Consider the following 22427-nt stretch of genomic DNA (forward strand, 5'->3'; position numbering starts at 1 on the left):
CACGTTTATATGTCGCAACATGTCGTAGTTTGCATAGCGTCTTTGGAATAAAAATATTTCTTGAAACGGCCTAAATCATTGAAAAACGTATAGAAGTTTGTGCAAAACGCGAAAAAAAAATAGATTTACATAGTAAAAATTGGCAAAAAAATATATTTTTGGAGGTCATGGCCTGATGGAACACCTTTAGACCGCCCTTGTCTTATTGTATGTTCCCAGGGAAGCCAACACACAAGAAGAAACAATTTGCAGAATAAGATTAAGATTTAAGGTGGTTCCTGTTTCAGCTTCGCAAAACAAGCATCCAAGTCACGTGGTTCAGCAAAGGCCTGTGATTGGTGGATTAGATTGCGCCGAATATTCAACTTGTGTTTCAATTGTAGACTTTTGCAAAACGAACATGAAATAATATTTTAAAGTTTTAAATAACATGAATTTAAAACAAACTTAAGCAGTCGAATTTTACTTAAATTTTTTTTATTGTAACTGAAAATGCCCTTTATACATTGTGGTTTGTGGGCGTGACAATTCGGAAAGTTGCGCCACACGAGTTAAACATTGACTCGGCTGCGAAACGAACAAAGAACGCGCGCTTTGCACAAAGCGTTGGTATTTGAGCGAAGTAAAGGACAACAACGAACTACTGGAAGGTTGGGTTTCGATAGACAGGATTTGAGCAACATTTTACGCAACTTTTTGCTTTAATATTATCTGATAAAATTGAAAAAGTTTAATTTATTATGATAGAAAGTTTATTTTTAAAATGCAAACAACTACAATGTTAAGAAAAACTTTTTGTTTCAAGAATTCGATTTCCATTTGTTAAACTGAATATTTAAGCCAAGGTTAGTTTTCAATTTAAGGAATTTTTTTTAAAAAAAATTGAGATTCAGACAGATTTTGTTATCCTAATGTTTGACTAAAAACATTTTGATAAAATACATTAGTTAAGTAAAGTCAAAAGCTCATTAAACGCTTAATACATCCATAAATAAGTTTGTTTAATGATTGTAGTAATTCTGCGAACTGTCCAAATGTGTAACGCATTTATTTCTATTTTTTACTTTTTTGGCTAATTTGTAACCTACTTGAATTGTGACGTCAAAATGAGACTGTTGTTTACTCACGGGCGACAGCTAGCGGGTAACAAAAATAAAATAACCACCACCTGAAGCTTTAGGTTTATAGATTTGGCAATTAAAGTTAGCAAGTTTCATTGTATCGTAAACAGACAGTTTGAATTAAAAATCGTTAAATTAATTTCCATAAATCTATTTGTCACATACCAAACGCATTACGTCATATATTGTGACGTAGTGATATGTTAAACTTTACATAAACATACCAAGCCTTGTTTGAGCAGCTTTGTGTAAAGTTAAACTTGTGCGAGTGAAAATGGCCGAAGCAGCCGAAGCGGAACAGGAGATTGCTGAAAATGTTCAAGATATTAACTTGGTGAGTTTGTTCAACTTTAAACAAAATATTTCGTGACAACTTTGTGGAAACATAGAGTGAGGTTTACAAACCAACAATACTCTGGGTTTAGGTAGGCTTGCCATACGTCCCGGTTTTAAGGACTTGTCCCGGTGTCCCGCCCGGTTAACCAATTTGTCCCGGATTTTTCAATTTAAAATTTACAAAAAAAAAAAATAAAAAATGTAAAACTCTTGAGTTAGCCAATTAGCAATTCTTTCTCAAAACTAAGTACCACTTTTTACTTTTACTATTTGGTTGGTAAGGCTGTCAAAATTTTTTTTTTTAACATAAATTAATTATTTTCCAGTGGGTTTTAAGCAATATTTTTCTGGGGGTGAGGTTGCTGGGGCTAGTTTCTTCCTTGTGTATGGTGAGTAAAAAAATGTAAATGGATATTATCCCGAAGGTGCTGGGAGATATCTTTTTGTGGAAGGTAAAAGAGCGCCGTCGCAAACCGGTCACCGTTAAGCAATTTTTTTTTTCAAGGATTGTTTTCAAGTATGGCGCAGCTTGGTGCCGGTATTATTTGCTTGAATACTACGCAAGTCTAAACAATTGCTGTTAAAACCTAAAGTTTAACGTTGGTTAGTAATTCTGGATCGATAAATGTCGCTGGTTTTCAGCATTACAAATCAAATTGAAGTTATAACACACTGATTGCCTTAATATAAATAAGTTTTAATGGTTCCAACTTAAGTTTTAATGTTTTCCAACTCAAAATTTCGCATTTAATGCGGCGGTTTTAATAGTAACCAATTTTCAGTTTCAAACGAGATTTCATTTACGTTGGACGAAGTATGGTACCAGGATTACGTGTTTGCTGAATATAACGTAATGCGAGCAATGGCTGCTACAACTTAAGGTTTTACGTTTGTGAGTGGTTCTCTATCGATATACGTCAGTGGTTTTCGTTACGTGAAATATGTTTGACGTGCTTAGCCGTTTGGTATTTAGTCGTTTCATTTCAAATAACCACACATTGTTTGCAATTTTGTTTCAACAAAATGTAAAATATTACTTTTGCGAAGACGAATTATTAGATATTTAACAGTTATGCAGTTAGACGCGATAATTTATAACACGCCATACGATTAAATGCTGCTTACACACAGGCTAGTTTCAGGCACAATAAGAAAAAAAACAGTCAAGGGACGACCAACATATATGTAACAATTAACGATTGAAGAAATTAAAATGTTTTATTTAGACAAAATTAAAATGTTTACGACATTACACACTATTTAGCACTCAAGCCAGGATATTACGCTATCCTTGACATTACTTTTTAGTAACATGGTAAATTACCTTTTTAAATCATCGGCAATAACACGCGGTTCAAGCAAATGGTGGAGAGTACAGCACAATGTTTAATAGTTTGAGAGGCCATCTGGATGGAATCTTACATTTTGTTTAATATGCTTGAGAATGATTTGGTTCAGGGAATACGAATTTGTTATGGACGCCTTTGCCAACATGTACGGCCTAATATTGTTGCTGCTTTCACGAGGGCCGCATCCTACTTTAATTGTACAAAGTCATTATCCGACTCATTTTTTTATTATACAGAACATTACTATCGGTTACAATTTAAATTACTTAGAGAAACTAACCTTCTAAATAAGGCCCTGAAAAATACCCGCTGACAAAATATCAAACAACCGCAACCCCGTTAAGTTAATTACTTGCATTAAATTATTTTGTATTAGGTCTACATTAAGTTTATTTGCAGTTTTCAATATGCGTCCCGGATTTACGTTTCTACAAAGTAGCAAGCCTAGATTTAGATCTTATTAAGACTTTGTTCCGCCTATTAGCTATTAATCCTATTTTTAGTCTTATTTTGACGTTAACGTTATTTAGATTTCGGTCATATTGCTTTACATTGATGTTAATTTTTTCATCTCAACAGAACAACGCAACTATTTTCGCTGGAGCAGAAGTTCACGTAACAGAAGTGACGCAAAATATCAACGTCACAGAAGTGACGCAAAATATCAACGTCACAGAAGTGACGCAAAATACCAACGTCACAGAAGTGACGCAAAATACCAACGTCACAGAAGTGCGTAACGTCACAGAAGTGACAGAAGTGCGTAACGAGTACAACGTTCAAAACATGGTCGCGGGTGACGCCTACTTCGGTAACCTTGGCAACGTTGTTGAAGCAGATGACGTCACTGCACGAGGTGAGGAAACGAATGCAAAAGTTTTCCGATATAACCTTCCTTCTGTTATGAGTATGTTTCGCCCGTTTTGGGAAAATCTATTCATTTAAAAGCGCAATTCAAAGTATAGCCTACCATGTTGTGGAGTGTGAACTTACAAAATCGAAAAAAAAGCAGTTTCTCTTTAGAGTTTACAATTATAAATGCCATCAAGCAATATGCGAATCTCTATTATGCGCCTATTATCCTTTACATTTGCTTTTTTCGTGCGGAAGTAGCAACAGTATTGCATATTAGCAAAGGCGCTGGTGGTCCCTGTGATGTTTGCAGCTTAGTATTTTAAAATTTCCCCACTATACTATTAATAAAGGACACAGCCCGCTCGGATCCAGCAATTAAAACAAACGCTTATTGCCGGCGCCAAATCGTTCTCGGCTAGGTTGTGTGGCACTTGTGATTTTATAGATCTGTCGAATATATTTGAACTCAGTGGCGTGCGGTGAGGTTCTTAGATGGTGAGGCACTAACTTTTGAAGTCACGTTTAAAATAAATTTTATTTAACAACCACAAAACGATATCGTACTAAAAACAAAATTAGCAGGTTGCTTTCACATTTATTTAAAATTTATAAATAAGAGAAAGCAGAAACGTAGGCTGCCAATCCCTCTGAAAGTTGCAATGCAAACCTTTTAAATGTGGAACAAGCCTCAGCTTAGATACTAAATCTTTCTGCAAGAAGTCACTGTACATCGGGGCTGCCACTCTAAGTTTTCATTTTCCCCCATCACACTTGACAGTTCCCCTACATATTGGCGGGTTGATCTGTGGGCCATATGACGACTTTACTGACGTTAACACTGAGGTATTGTAACAATCTGGCTGAGTCAAACATAAGACCTAAGACATAATAAAGCCAAATACGCAGCAATATCCAGTACAACATAAGATCAAAATCGTCTGAATAAGACCTAAATCTGCCGGAATACGTCGTAAAATCATCCGAATAAGGCAGGGGTGCCAACCTTTTTGGCTTCTTGTACCCCTTTGTCAGGTCAGAGCGTTCTTCGTACCCCCAAACAATTCTGATGGAATTTTTCAAATATAGTGCTAAATGACTTTGCTTTTATAGCACCATTAAAAGTTAAACTGGTATTTTACTAAACAATTAAAAAAAAAATCAGAAATAAATTAAAAGACAATTATTTTGTTTGTCATTTCTCAGTGAGATATTTGTTGTTGTTTCATTGATAAAATTCGCTCAAACGATGGTTCAATTATACTCAAGGCAACACGTGAATCATCTGCAGTTAAAAAACGCATTGTTATTAGTAATGAGGTTTCTTACTAAATAACAACAATTGTTTATAGATAATTATTATTTGTTTCAACGCAAACACTTAATGATACAGCCTAATATGGTTGAAAATGGTAAAATAACACTATATTGTAAAATATGTTTGAAAAGCTGCTCCGTGGCCCAAGGATCTTCGTACCCCTTGATGTTCAATCTCCCCCGGTACCCCCGGTTGGGAACCCCTGGAATAAGGCCTAAATCTGCCGGAATACGTCGTAAAATCATCCGAATAAGGCAGGGGTGCCCAACCTTTTTGGCTTCTTGTACCCCTTTGTCAGCGTTCTTCGTACCCCCAAACAATTCTGATGAAATTTTTCAAATATATAGTGCTAAATGACTTTGCTTTTATAGCACCATTAAAAGTTAAACTGGTATTTTACTAAACAATTCAAAAAATCAGAAATAAATTAAATGCCAGTTGTTTTGTTTGTCACTTCTCAGTTAGATATTTGTTGCTGTTTCATTAATAAAATTCGCTCAAACGGTGGTTCGATTATACTCAAGGCGACACGTGAATCATCTGCAGTTAAAAAATGCATTGTTATGAGTAATGAGGTTTCTTACTAAATAACAAGTATTTGTAAAAATTTTTTTTTTCAACGCAAACACTTAATGATATAGCCTAATATGGTTGAAAATTGTAAAATAAAACTATATTGTAAAATATGTTTGAAAAGCTGCTCCGTGGCCCAAGGATCTTCGTACCCCTTGATGTTCAATCTCCCCCGGTACCCCCGGTTGGGAACCCCTGGAATAAGGCCTAAATGTGTAAAATAATCCCTATAACTGTAGGTAGAGGGTATGGGACAATCGGGGGTCGTTGGTCTGGCATCGGCCGTTTTGGTAACGACGTTTGGACGCCCTAGTTTTGACCGGTGCTGTTAGAGCGTCGCTGTTTGGCACTGGATTGTTTGTCCTGTTTGGGGTTATTGGTGGGTAATGGTTGGGATTAGAAAATGGGTTGGGGTTGAACTTATTAGGGGAGTTAGCGATGTACTTAGGGGTGGGGTTAGAGGTTCGATAAAGTGTTGTTTAGGCTTGATTCTGACCTTTTAAGTCTTATTCCGACGGATTTTAAGAATAATTGCGTAATACTATTAGGTATTAGTCCTATTTTGGTCTTATTCCGAATTGTGTTTCATTCCAACGTTGATGCTTTTATCTCAGTCTTATGGCTGGAGTCTGTGGTGAAATCTCTAGAATATATCTTTTTTGGTCTTATCAATTGTTGCGGTGGGCCTATTTTTATTTTTTATTTATTTTTTTGGGGCTGCAGCCCCTCAGCCCCCGCCTTAATTCGCCCTTGAACTTAGCAGGCTAAACACCAAAAAGGCAATTGACGGAAATGTCTTAAATCGATTGCCGAGTATGACGTATGCCTTGAATGAGGTTTATATTGGTAACAGTGGGGCAAAATGCGGAATCCGTCAGTCTATGGCATTTTAAAATAAGGGTAAATTTTATACCAAAAATCATGCAAAGTAATAAAAAGTGGTTCTAGTTAGGCTGGATCCCCCAAGTTAGTTAAATCCCTATGTGGTCGCATTAGGATGAATTCTATCATATTATATTTACTGTATGGGATTAAATCTTACAAAAGTCAGCTGTGAGTTTCACATAACAAATTCCAATTTCAGTTAATTTGGAACAACACTCAATAACATTTTCTTTTTTACGAAAATCCCCTACTTTCCCTTCTAAGTACGATTATCGGAGAAAAATCCCTACCGTAGGGGATTTCACATACGATTGGCAACCTTGCTGTGCAGTGTACACTGAACATTACCACGTAAATGCTGGAATTCCAGCTGGACGATGAAAGGTTTCATAGCTGTGACGTGATAATTGCGGCATGCTTCAAATTATAGCTTATATTTTATGGGCGATTTTGCGAAAGAAAAAGGCGCACATAATGCAGTGTATGGCATTTTTGTGATCTGAAGAGAGGGACGGCTTGGCGCTGCCTCACTTCGCGTATTTCAACGATTTTGACAACGTGAACGCTTGATATGAATATCGCCACAGAAATACAAAAAATGAAACACACTTAAAGCACCTAAAAACGTGCAATGTTTAACTACTTTAACAACTAATATTTATCCTGTGATAACAATCACTTTGATAAAACTTTTGCTTTGCCAAATATTGGCAGGTGAGGCACTGCCCCCTCCCCTGACTGCACGTTCCTGGTTGAACTTTTGTCAACTGTGAATTCGTTACAATTTTCCTTCCACCTTAAAGTTACAACTTGTACTGCGCTACGCTTGGCGTTCGTCTATCTGTCAGGGATAAAGCAACTCTTACTATTTGGAGTATTGCAAGATCACCCTCTATCTAGGGGTCGGCAACCTTTTTCTAGTCGTGAGCCAAAACCAAGCTCAAAAAGGTCTTTGCGGGCCGCACAAAATTGTGCTATTAAAATGTTAGAACAACTTCAGGCGGACCTCGGATCTTTTATTGTACTTAAAAACGTGTTTAATTACATTTAAGGAGGTATTAAAGTGTTGGCTCAAAGTGCAAAAAATAATTGTTTGTTTGGTTTTAAATTCGAGTTCACACGTCGACATCCATACTATACATATAAAAAGTGTAATAAAACTACCTCAAGGAAACGCGATAACCGTTTTAGTTAGTCTAGTTCCGTGTATATTAAGCTTTTGTGAAAATTTTTCGCACTTACGTAGTTAAAATAGTGATAAGGTACTTGAAATAGACTCGTGTTTAGTTTTTCAACGAGTCGGCGGGCCGTAGGTTGCCGACCCCTGCTCTACAGACTCGCATATGAAGCTCATTCTCATTCTTTTGTCCTCACTCTAGCTATTCGAACAGAATGGCGGCCAGTCGGTTTATCAACTAAGCCAAATATCCATTAAAACTATAGCATGGTAGAATAAGGAGTTGTGGAGGCCATACACTCTGAACCTTTGTAAACCTGCTTTATACAAAACACTTGTCTAGCTAGCCCAAACCTGCTTAATCACCCAAAACTGCCGAATTATTTTGCTGAATGTCTTCGCTACAACTGTCATAAGTTTAGGTTACCGCAATTTAATAGTTAATTTTTTTAAGATTTTTACATATCGTGAATAATAATGACCCTGCGATGTTTTAGAAAATGTGGTGTGGTGTAATTGTTAAACTTACTGTTCAGTTAAAAACTTTTTTATTTAGAAATAATTTAAAATTAGTAAACATTTTCGATTGCATATTTTATTACAAAATAAGCATAGCATTTTTTCCAAAATTAAAAGCCTGTTTGTTGAAGCTTATTTTAAACTGTTTTGTTGCAAACGTGTAGGTCCTAACATCGCCTGGTTTGAACAACTAGTTGAAGAAAAAGGTAAGTTCAACATATTTGTTCTTAATAATCTTCTACAACTAGAAATAAGTTAAAGTGTTTTGCCTTGAGACCACCAGACACATTGCACACTTGCGTCCGCAAAAAGTTTAGGCCTGATTCTGACCTTTTAGGTCTTATTTCGACGGTTTTAGGGTTTGTTCCGATTTAGACGTTATTAGTACCATTAGGTATTGTTCCTATTTTGGCCTTATTCCGAATTGTGTTTATTGATGTTGTTCTCTTCTCTGTCTTATGGCTGGAGTCCGTCTAAAAGTAGTAAAACTACATATAGCAAACGTTATATTAAAACTAAATCGTTTGTGATGTAACAATGCATGACAATTGAAGGTGTGGTGTGCCTGTGATCGACTGTTGTGGTACTGCTCATAAAAGCTACAAAACAAATTATTATTAAGAATACAATATTTATAAATTTTTTGGGGGGGGCATGGCATATCTGCCTGGTGCACCTTATGTTAAGTAAAGTAACAGACAACACGAAATTACTCTATGATACGTTTATATTAATAAGATTTCTGCTGCTGCATTTCCGAAGCAAGTCTTGAAATGCGTGGTTGTGTTTTTGCTAGACACATGTAATCTTTGCTAATAAAAGCATAAATTAAAACCAGTTCAAGTGAGCTGTAACAATTCATTTTGAAATCTATTAGTGTTACATCACAATGGAAGTGTTACGTCACATTAAATGCGATTTACAACAAGTTACAATGTGATTTTGTCACTTATCAAGATTGTGATTAAGTAAGTTTTTAAGCGTCAATTAATTTACAGAAGGTGTATTTAGAAGTTTTTGCGGACCCCTTAAACGTTCTTTTTTCGGCTCCATTCCAGGTAGCCTCCTTAATATCTTACACAACAACAACGTTCTGGTTCCGTTCTAATATGCAAACACTCTCTATTACTTTATGAAATTGGGTTGTAAGCAGTGGCGTAGCCAACCGAAAATTTTGGGGGGGGGCAAAAAGTTAGAATTTTTGTTTAGCTTTTGTCATTGTATTAACTGCCGTGACGAACACAAAAACAATGTTAGCAAACCGTTTCGAGCATCAACTGACTGAGTGTTAACGCAATACTCCATTTCCAAAAAAAAACATTCAAACAGCAAAAACTGACTTAGTGACACTACATTAATGTATAGCAAAATGTAATATTAACTACATCGTTTGTGACGTAACAATGCATGACAACTGAAGGTGTGGCATGCCTGTGATCGACTTTTGTGGCACTGCTCACAAATTCTATAAAAAAAAGTGTTAAGAGTAAAATATTTATACGTTTTTGGGGGGCTATGGCCCCTCAGGCCCCCCCTGGCTACGCCTATGGTTGTAAGTGTTTTCCAATTATTCTGAACGCCGATAGAATACTTTGAAGTTTAGGGTGAATATCCACTTATAATGAGCATGGATTTTTGACTTGAGCCCACCATACTTATGCATGCGTTTGTGTGCCTTTCGTTGGTAAGTTTGTAACATTTTGTACGACGACAAAAGTACAAATAAAACATTTAAACCCCGTCCAGAATATGATTTGTCATATTGGGTGCTGACTGAATCCGTGTGAACATACAATCGCGCTATTATGACGTCGTTATTTTAAGCTATTTCAATTAATTTTTAACTTATGTTTTAATTTATTTTTAGCCGGGTAAATAGCCTTAGAAGGCTCCCCCTGACTATTTACCCGGCTTGCTCAGTACACATACATCCGTTAATGTTTATATACCGATTTAGCTGCTTTGTTGTACTGGTAAAGAGCATCTTCCGAAATTCAAACTTGGTTTTATTTATATTTTTATGGTAATGAGCTGGATGTTGTGGTTTCATAAAACTAAAACTTTCAGGGATTCTAACCCAAATAGTGTGCGTTGTGGTCGGATTGTAATGTGCGTAATTCGCAGATGGTTTAAATTTGTTTTGCGTTACTTTCTACGTATCAAAACGAAATAACCCCAATCTTTCTTATTAAAAATATATGCTAAATAATGGTCATATTGTTATTATCAGCAGTACATTGTGATGTTATTCGATTATTGTAACTTGTAAGCAAGCAATTTAACTGAAGCTGTTGTTTTGCTTAATAGAAGATATTATGAAATATTTTGTGTAATTTGAGTGGCAACCACAAACGTATTCTTTCACTTGTTTGAACTTTTATATTTTTATTGTACATTTACGGCATTGGCTGCTTATCACTGATGTTGCTATTTCCAAACTGTTAGGTTTTAGCATTTTGTAAAACACTAATTTGTTTCTTTAATACCACTTGTCCACCGTGTTACTAAACAAATTATTTAAATATTTAAAAAAAATATTACTGTATATCTTACCAACTCTTTTAAATTGCTTTAATTGTGATATTTTATGGTTTTTGTTATCGCTGTATAGTTGCACACATTTTTCATAAAATTGTTCTATTTTGTTGTAAGTTGTACTGAAATATTTTGCTTTCCTAGTATCATGTACTTCTCACACTAATAATATTTTTTTATAATGTTTTTGCAATTGCAGTTATAATGTCTTTCTTATTCTTGTTATGGCTGGTCACTGAGTAGTTTGGTGGAAAGGTTGTTGGATGCTGTGTTCAAAAAGGGAACAAAATGCAGATGTATTTAGTTATTTTTTGTAGCCATTCTAAAGCCATAATTAGTATCTGGTTTTATTTTGTTGGGACTGAGCACAAAAAGAGCATTTTTTTTGTTTTAATCTCAGCAGGAAAGCTAAAAGTCAAAATAATTCAGATTTGAAAACGTACATACGCAACATATTTCTTAATAATTACCAAAAACCTTGTCGACGTTTTTCTGAGTAGGTGCCCTTCACCATTAATGTTTTCATTAATTAATTATTCAAGTGGCCCACCAAACATAAAATATTTCTGGGTAATTTTTTTAGCAGGGTTTCTACATGTTTGGTTTTATCGCGAACACTTTTTCCAGCAACAAATCAAGTCATGTCCCCGCCAACCTCTATTTTAAGCCTGTTTTAAAACTAAAACGGAAACTGTTTTCGCGCTTAGGGCGAATCTCTTCTGTCTTTCTCGTATGTTCCATTCGATTTTTCGGTATCTTTACAGACAAATAGCGTCCTATGCAATGTGGCGCTCCAACGAAAGTTTAAAAAACTTAGTTTAATATTTATATATCTTTTGCGCTTCTATCGAAAGTATTCCGTCTTTAAAATATGAACGAAATACCGGCGATTTCTAACCTGTGAAACATTATACCGGTTCACATTTTGTCAACCTAATTTAGTTAAAGCCATTGTGTGTTTCTCCCCATTTATATCGTCTTTGCAATATGGCCGTTGTACCGCAAGTAACGCATTTATTGACTTGGACTTTTCTTTTTGCAAATGACTTGACTCGGACTTCATTTCAAAATGACTAGTTCATAACATTATTCTTAAATTTGGAAAGCTCGCCTATGCGAGTGCAGGCGAGTGACTTCGGCGAGGAATTTAATTAGTTAGTGTAGGGCAATTTGTGCTAAACACCACTAAGGCAAAATATTTCTTAGCGCCAGTTATTTCCTTAAACACTAAGGCGCAAATACATTCAACACTACCCAAATAATAAGGTTAATCGAATTCATGTTCGAAACTCGTAATAAAGACTCCTTGTCCGGTTTTAAAAAATTGTTTACCAGCAATCAAAAGACGTCATTGCTGCAGTGGTAACTAGTTATTTAAATGTGTTACCGTGATCTGTACAATAATTAATCAACTCCGAATCCTAGAGTGTTAATTCTTTTTTCCCTGATTCATTTTCGTCCATTCTGTGAAAGTCGGTAAAACCTAATTATTGAGAAAACGTGGCAAAGCTTGCTCAACTTTATATTAATGTCAACAGAAAACGTGGTAAGATAAGAAATAAAAGCGATGAAAGCCTTAAAAGCAAAAAAAAAAGCATTTTGGTTTTTTTGTGCGACTTTTTTTACGTAGGCTATTTTAATGTTAAATTTTGGGTCAACGCTCCCGCAACTTGATAAACGCCAAAATATCAAGCAATGTATTTTTTTATCTGTGCTCAATTGAAACCAATATAGTCGCAATTTTTTTGTTTAATTATGACTAATAACAAGTTCGTTAGCTTATTTGTTTTATTGCGTCAGAGTATGACGTCATATTGCGTGTCATTGAGATCCTATTTTAGACTCGGCCCGCCGCAATATTTAAGTTTCTTGTGCGGCCCGCGGTTAAAAATAATTACCCACCCCTGTTCTTGGTGTTATTACAAACATTGCACCAGAGAAATTGCAACCGAACCTCACATGTAAAAAGGCCCATTATTGAAGCAAAGGTTTGTGATTATTCACTTTGAAAAGTAGCATTTGTAAACCTTGACTTATAACTCTCTTTGTAGCCGCCAACAGCAAAATTTGCAACAAATAGATCAATATTTGTGCTCGAGTCAACCAGCAACACAAAATTTCCTATCGAAAATTAATCCGAGATTCCCAAAACAACCAAACCTCCCTAAAATCAGCATAAAACATTATTAAACTTAAAAGTAACAATTCTACTTTCGTTTTAATTGCTGGCAAAAAATGTCCTCTTTTTTGGTGCTGAAAATATGGTAGCCATATTGTAGCAGTGACTCTTAACCTCTGTAATTGCCGAGTTCGACAAATTACGAAATCTTTCGTTGAACTCCGAATTTTGGCTCAGTCACCGAAATAAATATCCGTCACATTTGAAATATTTTTCTGTATCAAATCGACTTCTGTTGTTGATTTGTGATAGAACAATATTTTTTTGGGTGACCAGTTGTGAGAATTGAGGCTTTAACGCAGTGGGTCTTGAACGTTTGTGGCACACTACAAAATCGCAACACACTTTCTATAAAAACAATTTTATAACTTGACAATTACCCTTCATACATGGCAAGGCAATAGGTAAATGGCTTAATGTTATCAGTTTTCTAATATATAGTGTGCCCAGCTACCAACCCCACCATGCCACTGAGCACCAACAAGTAATATTACCACCATTGTATTTTTATTTATTTCTTGGCGTTTGCTTTAAGGAACATTTATTTTGCTAAATATTTCACAAACACTCAAATTACATAAAATATTTTATATTCTCATGTTTTTATGTAAATATGCGTTTTTGTATATTTTGACAGTGGACACCAACTTGTGTATTGTTTCACTGGTTAGTTTAGCGGACATACCAGGTTGCAACAGTTCTGACACAGTTCTAACAGTTATTTTTTGTGTTTTGGACCTGAAGCCTCCGGGCAATCTAGTCACATGATATCGATGTGTTCATTGCATTGTTGTGGTCGTCCAGAGTGGAGAAGTTATTTGGATGAATTGTTTCTAGGATTGCATAATAGCCGTTAAATGTGATGTCTGGTCTAAACCTGTGCTTGGTTTTGAAAAGAGGCAGGCCGGATGATTTGCATTTGTCAGTCCACACTTTGCCGATCCCTGCTTTATAGAACTGCAGTCTCTTTTCTGTCATCTCTCAAATCCAGTTTGAAATGTAATATTAACATTGTATGTTGACTCAGATTTAAACTTTTCTGTGTTTGATTTATTTTAAACTTTTGTTCAACTCATTAAACCATTACAAGGCCCCAATTTGTCGGCTAGAGATGTTCAAAGTAGGGTTCATTTGGATATTAAGAGCTTTTAGTATTTGGATAACAGATATATCTGGATAATTGTACTTTAACCTAACCGGTTAATCGCATAATAAAAATCTGCATTCTAGAAAAGGAAAACATTTGCCCACAGCAACTTTAGCGAACACAAGCTGAAAAGGTGTACTTTTCAAAAAGTAGAATATGGGGTCTGAAAGATAAAAACTCTCAGATTTTTTAATCGAAATACTGCTGTTTATTCATGTATTTGGAGAATCAAAATTTATTTGAATGGTTTCACCGCGGAAGTTTGTTTGTAATTTGCATATAAGCAAGTGTAAAGGTTTAAAGTGTCTATTGCTGTGGTAAATTTTTCTAACACCCTCAAATGTCGAAAGAACTTTCCTTGATGTTAGTTTTTGTTCTATTTCAGAGGTCGGGAACCTTTTTAGCTAGAAGGGAGTCATGAAAGTAAAATATTCTTGATTTGAGAGACGTATAATACTTTTAACATCTCGCAAATACTATAAATTGTTCAGGGCCGTTTATTTGGTTCTCGTTTAAAGGACAAAACATAATATGCACCAACAATTTTTGCACAGCTTTGGTTACGGAGTTCTGTTGAAAGAACAGGGCCTTTCGTATATAAAGAAATTCGCGCAAAGCTCCAAAAATTTGATAATTTGGGCAATAAAAAGGAAATATAAAGTGAGGAAAGCGGTCGTTAGCCGCTTGCAATTTCAGATCATGCTGTGAAATGATTTATCTGCAAGAAAGATTCTTTCATCACTAGAGCCATATATGGCTCGCAAGCTAAAGGTTCCCGACCCCTGTTCTATGTAGAGGTGCCTTCCAAGTTATTGTAACACAGACTTTCTGGAAAAGAAATGATTAATTAAAATCTAAAGCTTTGAAAAAGGTGTATTGCAAACAACCTTTTCATTTCACTCATTATAGTAGACCAGTGGTTTGAAATGCTGCTCACTGTTTCGTAATTGTCACCATAGCTGCGTTTCCTTATTTTGTGTTGTTTCTTGAAGTTGTGCTTTTGCAGACATCTGCTTGGTTGTGCATGACTTAAAGTTCAGTTTGATTGACACTTTATCTGTTTTTTAAGTGTTGAGTTTCAGTCAAAGTTCTCCACTTTAGTCGAGTTTTTTTAATTCTCAGATGCAGCTTTGCGAGAGAACCAGAAAAAAGAGGCCAACATCAAAGTCAAATCTCAAGAAACAATCTTGGTTAAACTCCTGGTCATTAACAGGAAGAATGTTGAAGAAGAAGGTTTTAACGCAATGTTGGTCTATAGAGGCAATGAGAAAAATGTTACTTTTTTTGAGGTGTATGAATTCTGTCAGGCTGCAAAAGAAAATGCAATCAAAGAAGCCGAATCTAAGTTCAGCGACCAGGCAGCGAAAGTTCATTTCATTGCAAAATATGGCAACTTCATTGTTATTTTTGGAGGAGCTGGTTATGGCAAAACCACCTTAGGGATACAAATTCTGCAATATGGGTGTGATACTCAACCTGAATCTGGCTACATCTTCTATGTAAACCTGCCATCGTTAGACAACAGCAAAGAAATGAGTGTTTTTGAGTTCCTTATAAAGCTATTCAACTCCAACTGGAAATATGATGTGGAAACAGACAATAAAATTCTGGAAAGAATCTCCAAATCCAATAATGTGTTGATCATCATGGATTCAATGGATGAAACAGGTTTCAATCTTTCAATGAAAGCACCAGTCATTGGTTTGTACGAAAGACCAAAACCAGAAGTCATTCTCCAAAACCTTTTGCGGTCTGACGTTCTTGGCAATGCTTTCAAGTATCTTATTACACGACCGGAAGCATATCTCCAGTTGAACCCAGACTGCAAGTCACACTTCCCACTTGAGGTACTTGGTCTCGGCGAAAATTCACAGGATTTGCTTTTCAAGGAAATTTGCCAAAGTCAGGAGAAATACGAAAAAGTGAAAGAGGTTCTCAACCAAAATCCAGCAGCCAATGCATTAAGCTTCATTCCATTATTTGCCAAAGCAATTCCAAAATACATTCTAAAGCATGAATTAGATGGTGGTGCATTTACTACTACTGATGTGTTCACATCGTTTCTGAACGACTACATTCGCTCACCTCACTTCAAGAAAGACGAAAAGGTACTTCGCAAGCTCTCTGATTTAGCTTTGTATGGAATGCTTAACAAGAAAGTCACCTTTGAAGCACAAGATTTCACCAACGTTGGTCTTGAAACAAAAGGTTTAGGGGATTTTCTCAAAGTTCAAGGTCAGTCCAGTGATATCAGCCTTAAAATCTTGGAAGGAGACAGAACAATTTTGTTCAATCACAAGCTCCTGCAAGAGTTCTTCTCAGCACTCAAGATTATGTTTGACACCCCCATGAAACGGTTTAAAGAGCTACTGAAAAACTTGAAAAGTGTCGATTGGGAAATGGTTCTTCAATTTCTCTTCGGTCTGCTCAATCCGAAACTCCAAAGCAAGCTAAACGCGCTGTTTCCAATCTCTTCAGCTGATATTTCCACCAAGAGAGGCTTGCTCAAGGATCTGCTTGTTTCCATGACCAAAGATTTCGCCCAAACATCTGTGAAGGATTTCCCAGTTTCACTCGCTTCATTGTTTGAGTTGGATGAAGAGGCTCATGCAAAATACAGTGAGTTCAAAGCTCGTCCAGACGACAAGAGGTTGTTCACGCTGTGCAGTCTCGCCCACGAGTCTATGCTTAATGACATCACAAGATCAGTGGTGGAAGTTTTCCCGGACATGATTTTGCTTTTGCGCACGATTCTTTCCAACCACGTGGCAAGTCTCTGTCACGTGCTTCGCGCCACCGACCATCCAATCACCATCAACGTTGGAGCTTTCGGGGAACAAGCCGAGTTCATCGGGGATGGATTGACGATGCTGATCGAGACCGTTGCTGAAACACAACACACGGTTGGTTATTTAATAAATATATAAAGTATAAAATATTGTATTTTGTCGATCATATTGTTTTTAGCATTGTTTGTACAAATTACAGAATCTAAACTTGCTTGGATCATTTTTAGCATTTCTATTTATTGCTTAGATTATTTAAACCAAGATTTGGGTAAGTGTTGCCAAAATCAATCGGTCTGACGTCAATAGGAAAAAGCTAATTAGAATTCGCCAATAAACGCCCAGCAAAAGCAAAGATTTAGACGCAAAGCGAACAGGTGCGTCGTCAACACTCCTCGCCACGTGCAATACTAAACGAAGAACGTTTTTTCGGGGTGTTTTATGTCACGATTAGCACAACATCTGCGCTGAACAGTGTGCCAATTAAGTAAGCTAAAATACAAGCTGCGGTGGAGTTAAAAAAGTTGTCTCAATTACACACTAAACACGTGGTCTTAGGATATGCTTATAGAGAATAATTTTGTGGTGACTATCATTACATAAAATTGGCGACTTTAAAACTCGCACGACAGTCACAGTTAGCCAACTTATCGTAGGGGAAGGCGGGGCAAAACGGATCCCTTAAGGATTAAATGCTATATTTCGAGTTTCACAAAATATTTTTGTATGAGTAGCGTATTAACTGAAACGTCTTACTGAAAGTTACTCCTATGCTAAAAAAACAACTGAAAGAAGCATACCTCCTGAATAAATTAACTTTTGTTGTCGATTTTTAAACGGGGCAAAACGGACCCCACTTAAAAAATTTAATTTAAATGATTTGTTGTGTGGAAATGCCGGATCAAGGATTTGTGTTCAAGTGACGAGTAGAAATTTTCAGAGATATTGTCACAAGTTACGTCACAACATGACGTCATAATTTAAGTAATGGTATAGGGCAGGGATGGTGAACCTTTTCATCGCGCGGGTCACAAACGCAATCCCGATCGTTGCAAAATGCACAAGGGGGTCGTTTTGTAATATAATGCTAATTTGATGCAAAAGTTTGCTGCTGCGTCGTTGTAAGTGTTATTGTCTTGGGGTGGTAATTCAAGGTTTTTGGGCGATTTCCAAATACGAATTCCCACGAAAATTAAGAAGCTAAATAGTTAACAAATGTTGCAGCATTTTCTTATGGGATTACAGAAAAATGATTGATAAAATTTCGATATTTCTAGAGAGACAGGTGGGTCAAGTAGGACAAAACATACAAGAAAACCACAATAGCACTATCCTAAGTATCATTGCAACTATATATATAAGTTACATGGTTATAAAAAGGCCGTACGTAAACTGCCTATATATTTATCTTAATGTATACCAACTCATAAATATTAAAACAAATAGCAATCGAGCTTTTTTACAAGAGATCTTGGTAAATTTCTGATTGTTTGCCCTTCCTACAAAACTAATCTAAACATATAAAATAATGATTTATTATTTAATTTTATTCAATTTCCAAAATGTTTTACTGAAAGGCTAATCAAAGTTACAAACAGGGCAATTATAAGTTTCAGTCATACTCTAGTAATAACGGATTAACTTGGGAGGGGTCTGTTTTGCCCCAACAATATCTATCGCATTAAAACCTGATTTCTTAAAAAATTTTCAAATTAAAATGCCGACTGTTTTAGATTAATAAACAGACCCTTACCTACAAATTATTTAGCAAAAAGTAACTTTGCCTTTACTTGAACTTTAGTAATAAACGCATCTTTTAACTGAGCTATCCTTATATCAATATCCCCCAAACACATTTTCTCCCCTCCCTGGTTTGTGCCAGATCGAATCTGCCTAATTTTTGGCCACAAACGGTTTTTCGCCGATAGTCATTGTTCAGCGAACAAATATTGACGCTGGCTTCGTTAACGAGAAAAGTGAGGATCTGTTTTGTCCCGCTTTCCACTACATTTCAAGAAAACATTCCTAAATCAAAGAATAGCGAACTTTACAGTTTTTTCACTTTGTAAGAAGGATTACCTTATTTATTACTTGATGTTTTGGTCAAAAGTACCGCGACCCGGTCCCATACCCAATAACGTCATTACTAAGCTTAAATAGCAAAATAAATAAATTTTCAAATATTTGATGTAATGTTCCAGTATAAAAACTGAACATGGCTGAGTGACTAAAATTAATTTGCGGATTTTTGCAAAACCTTATTTAAAACTTGGCAACCAACGAATGACAGAAGCGTTGATTACTTCACATTTATGACGCCCGTTTTGATTAACTATGTCCGATAATATCGATTTGGAGACGATACCTGATGCCAAGTGTTAGATATAGCTTGCAATCGAATAGTGAACCTCATTTATTTTTGTATGAAAACTTTTCCGGCAAAGTAGCCTACAGTGTTTTTTTACTACCTCTCAGCATGACTTATAACATGCATAGGTAAAATACGATTGCCTTATACCAGGGGTTACCAAACTATGGTATGTGGGTCAGGTTGGGCCCACCAGTTTAATTCATCCAGCACACGGCATATCTTCCTAATAATCCGTAAACAAGATGACTAATAGATCATTAACGAAACTTTATCGGGTACAAATCTAAGCTCAATTTTAAACTTAATTTACACTAAACGTCAGTTTCATAAGCTCAGTTTGTATTATGGAAAATGAATTTAAGGGTTTTCTTTGACTTAGAGTAATCAAGTCAATCTTGGTGCGAAATCCCGCCCTTGATGAAAACGTTTGATTTAGCGCGCCTAATAAGTCTAATCTATCACATGGGTTTTCACACTCTGCTATATTTCAGATTCGCAAGTTCCACGTAGCTGAGGCCACCATCAGCATTGCAATTCTAGCACCGATGGTTCCACAGATGCAAGAATTGACGATCTGGAACAGCAACCTTTCTGTCGACGACATCAAACTTATCTGCGAAAACTTGCAAAGGAAAACACAACCGGTACTAAATTACATATATCACACATAATAATTGAATTGATAAGCTGTGTGTGTTATGACAGAGCATGAATTATTTGAGAGTAAATAATTTCTTTCTAAAGTAATAAAAAAACACAAAAGTATCAACATGGTAAACACCAAGCCATTCACTATTATATTAGATGCAGGTGACAATGTTGATATGTGAAACCTGTAATTCCAGTTACGCCACTTGCATACTATGACGTAACATACAGTCTTCCCCACACAACCAACTGGTACAACTTCATATACTTTGTTGCATGTAGATCGAGTTTCTTGATTTGAGCGACAACAATCTGGATGAAGCTGGGGTGAAGCTGCTATCCGGGTGCATCCCCTACATCGAGATGCTTTTTCTCAGGCGATGCGGACTCACATCCGACCATCTCCTGGTGTTGGCGAGCAGCATCGAACAACGACAACATCCCGTGAGTTTCAACAAAGTATAGTAATAATGTGTGATATTATCGACACCGATCTAATACCAGTGAAACCCACAATAAAACTTACTAAGCAACACTATAGAAAGCAGAATTATCTGTAACAGCGCACTTTTACGACCAACAACATAATAAAACCAAATACTGTAATAGCTGTGACGAAATAATACCTGAACCTGGTGGAAAAGTAATAAATTATTCAGATTTAGATCTAAAGTCCAAATGACATGTCAAACTGTAGGGCGGGGGTTGATTTGGGGGCAAAGGCCTGGCATCGGTCGATTCGGTGCCACTGTTTAGGCCTCCTAGTTTTGGCACCGGTTGTTTGCCCCTGTTTGGGTTTAGAATTTCGAAGTTAGTGTAGTACCACTAATACTTTTGTACTGTGACGTAACATACAGTCACCCCAGACAACCAACTGGTACAACTTCATCTACTTTGTTGCATGTAGATTGAACTTCTTAACTTGAGCGGCAACAATCTGGATGAAGCTGGGGTGAAGCTGCTATCCGGGTGCATCCCCTACATCGAGAGGCTTCAACTCGCGCGATGCGGACTCACATCCGACCATCTCCCGGTGTTGGCGAGCAGCATCAAACAACGACAACATCCCGTGAGTTAACAAAGCACTGAGGCTTCGAACCTCTTGATTGCCCAACCCGACATTTTTATGCAATGGTCGTCCTCTGTCAGACCAGGGACGAATAGAGTGATAAAGGTCCCTGGGGCTGCGGATAATTAACGACCCAAACCACAATTTACAGTTTCATATTTTTATTGAAATGTCGTTGAACGATGCAGCATCGTGTTTATTTTATACAAATACACAATTTGTTTACAACTCAGTATTTTTAGAATATTTTCCAATATTTTTTCTATTATATTTTTCCTTGTTAAAATGCTTTGGCCCCTGTTTGGGACTTTCAATAACACAAACCATTAACAAGGATTTGAGCAACGAAATAAACCAGAAGGCAATATTGTTGACCCTTGTTTATTTCTGTTGTCTAAACCTCCTTGTGTTTATGCAGATGGATTTGTTGCCCCTTGTTTATTTCTGTTGTGTAAACCTCCTTGTGTTTATGCAGATGGATTTGTTGCCCCTTGTTTATTTCTGTTGTGTAAACCTCCTTGTGTTTATGCAGATGGATTTGTTGACCCTTGTTTATTTCTGTTGTCTAAACCTCCTTGTGTTTATGCAGATGGATTTGTTGCCCCTTGTTTATTTCTGTTGTGTAAACCTCCTTGTGTTTATGCAGATGGATTTGTTGGCCCTTGTTTATTTCTGTTGTGTAAACCTCCTTGTGTTTATGCAGATGGATTTGTTGCCCCTTGTTTATTTCTGTTGTCTAAACCTCCTTGTGTGTAATGATTTATGTTTCTATTGTTGACTCTGATTTCTATGCTATCTGCTTCTGTGCGTTTCTCCTTTCTTTTCCTTGCCTCTCTCCGTAATTATCATTATACGTCCCGCGTCTTGTTACATTCTTCCCTTCCCTTTATAACTCGTGTAGCTTTACTGTGCTTCGTCAGTCTTTGCCAGTTTCTCTTATTGGGTACTCTTTTATATTCGTTACTAATAACGTTCTTTTTGTTACAGCACTCTATGTTGTAAATTGTTGATTAAAGCTATAGTAAACGAACTGGACGACGTTTATTGTTAGTTACTTCAATTTAATCAACAACATTTTCCATGATGGAAAACCGACAACTTTTGCGGCCTAAAACTTTGACGATCAAGCCCGAAGCTCCTAATGCTGCTCGACACTTCGCGTATTGGTTACGCTCCGTTAACGACTTTGTCGACCATCTCGACGAAGGCGATAACACCACTTCCGCTGCAAACAGGAAGCGCTTCATAGTCAACTGTTTATCTCCGGATATATTCTCTTATGTAGAGGATGTTGACTCCTTCGAAGAAATCGTCAGTACATTAAAACAAATGTACGTGAAGAAGAAAAATAACGTATTCGCTCGCTATCTACTTGTAAGTCGTCATCAAGGCCCCGACGAGACACTCGCGGAGTATTTGCGGGAACTTAAACTTTTAGCGAAGGATTGTACTTTTCTTCCAGTATCGGCTCATCAATACAAAGACGATCTTACCAGAGATGCGTTTATAAACGGTCTTTCGGCTCCGTTCATCCGTCAACGTCTCTTGGAAATAGAAGATCT

General features: G+C 36.5%; 2 protein-coding genes across 2 annotated transcripts in view; one reads left to right on the forward strand and one right to left on the reverse strand.

Moving 5' to 3' along the window:
• The first annotated feature begins 1395 nt into the window (after positions 1-1395).
• Positions 1396-21867, forward strand: LOC146134743 (NACHT, LRR and PYD domains-containing protein 14-like). The gene is made up of 7 exons (XM_083395611.1): positions 1396-1455; positions 3386-3662; positions 15114-16894; positions 19640-19792; positions 20079-20240; positions 20704-20865; positions 21853-21867. The coding sequence occupies exons 1-7, from the start codon at positions 1396-1398 to the stop codon at positions 21865-21867; spliced, it is 2610 nt and encodes an 869-aa protein (XP_083251737.1).
• Positions 6981-22427, reverse strand: part of LOC146134744 (arginine--tRNA ligase, cytoplasmic-like) — a 68530-nt gene continuing 53083 nt past the window's right edge. Inside the window, exon 15 of the transcript XR_014501632.1 lies at positions 6981-6994. The gene's annotated coding sequence lies outside the window, so the exon portion shown is untranslated. The remainder of the gene's footprint in view (positions 6995-22427) is intronic.

This window comes from Ascidiella aspersa, chromosome 8 (assembly GCF_963924565.1).
Source record: "Ascidiella aspersa chromosome 8, kaAscAspe10.2, whole genome shotgun sequence".
NCBI lineage: Eukaryota > Metazoa > Chordata > Ascidiacea > Phlebobranchia > Ascidiidae > Ascidiella > Ascidiella aspersa.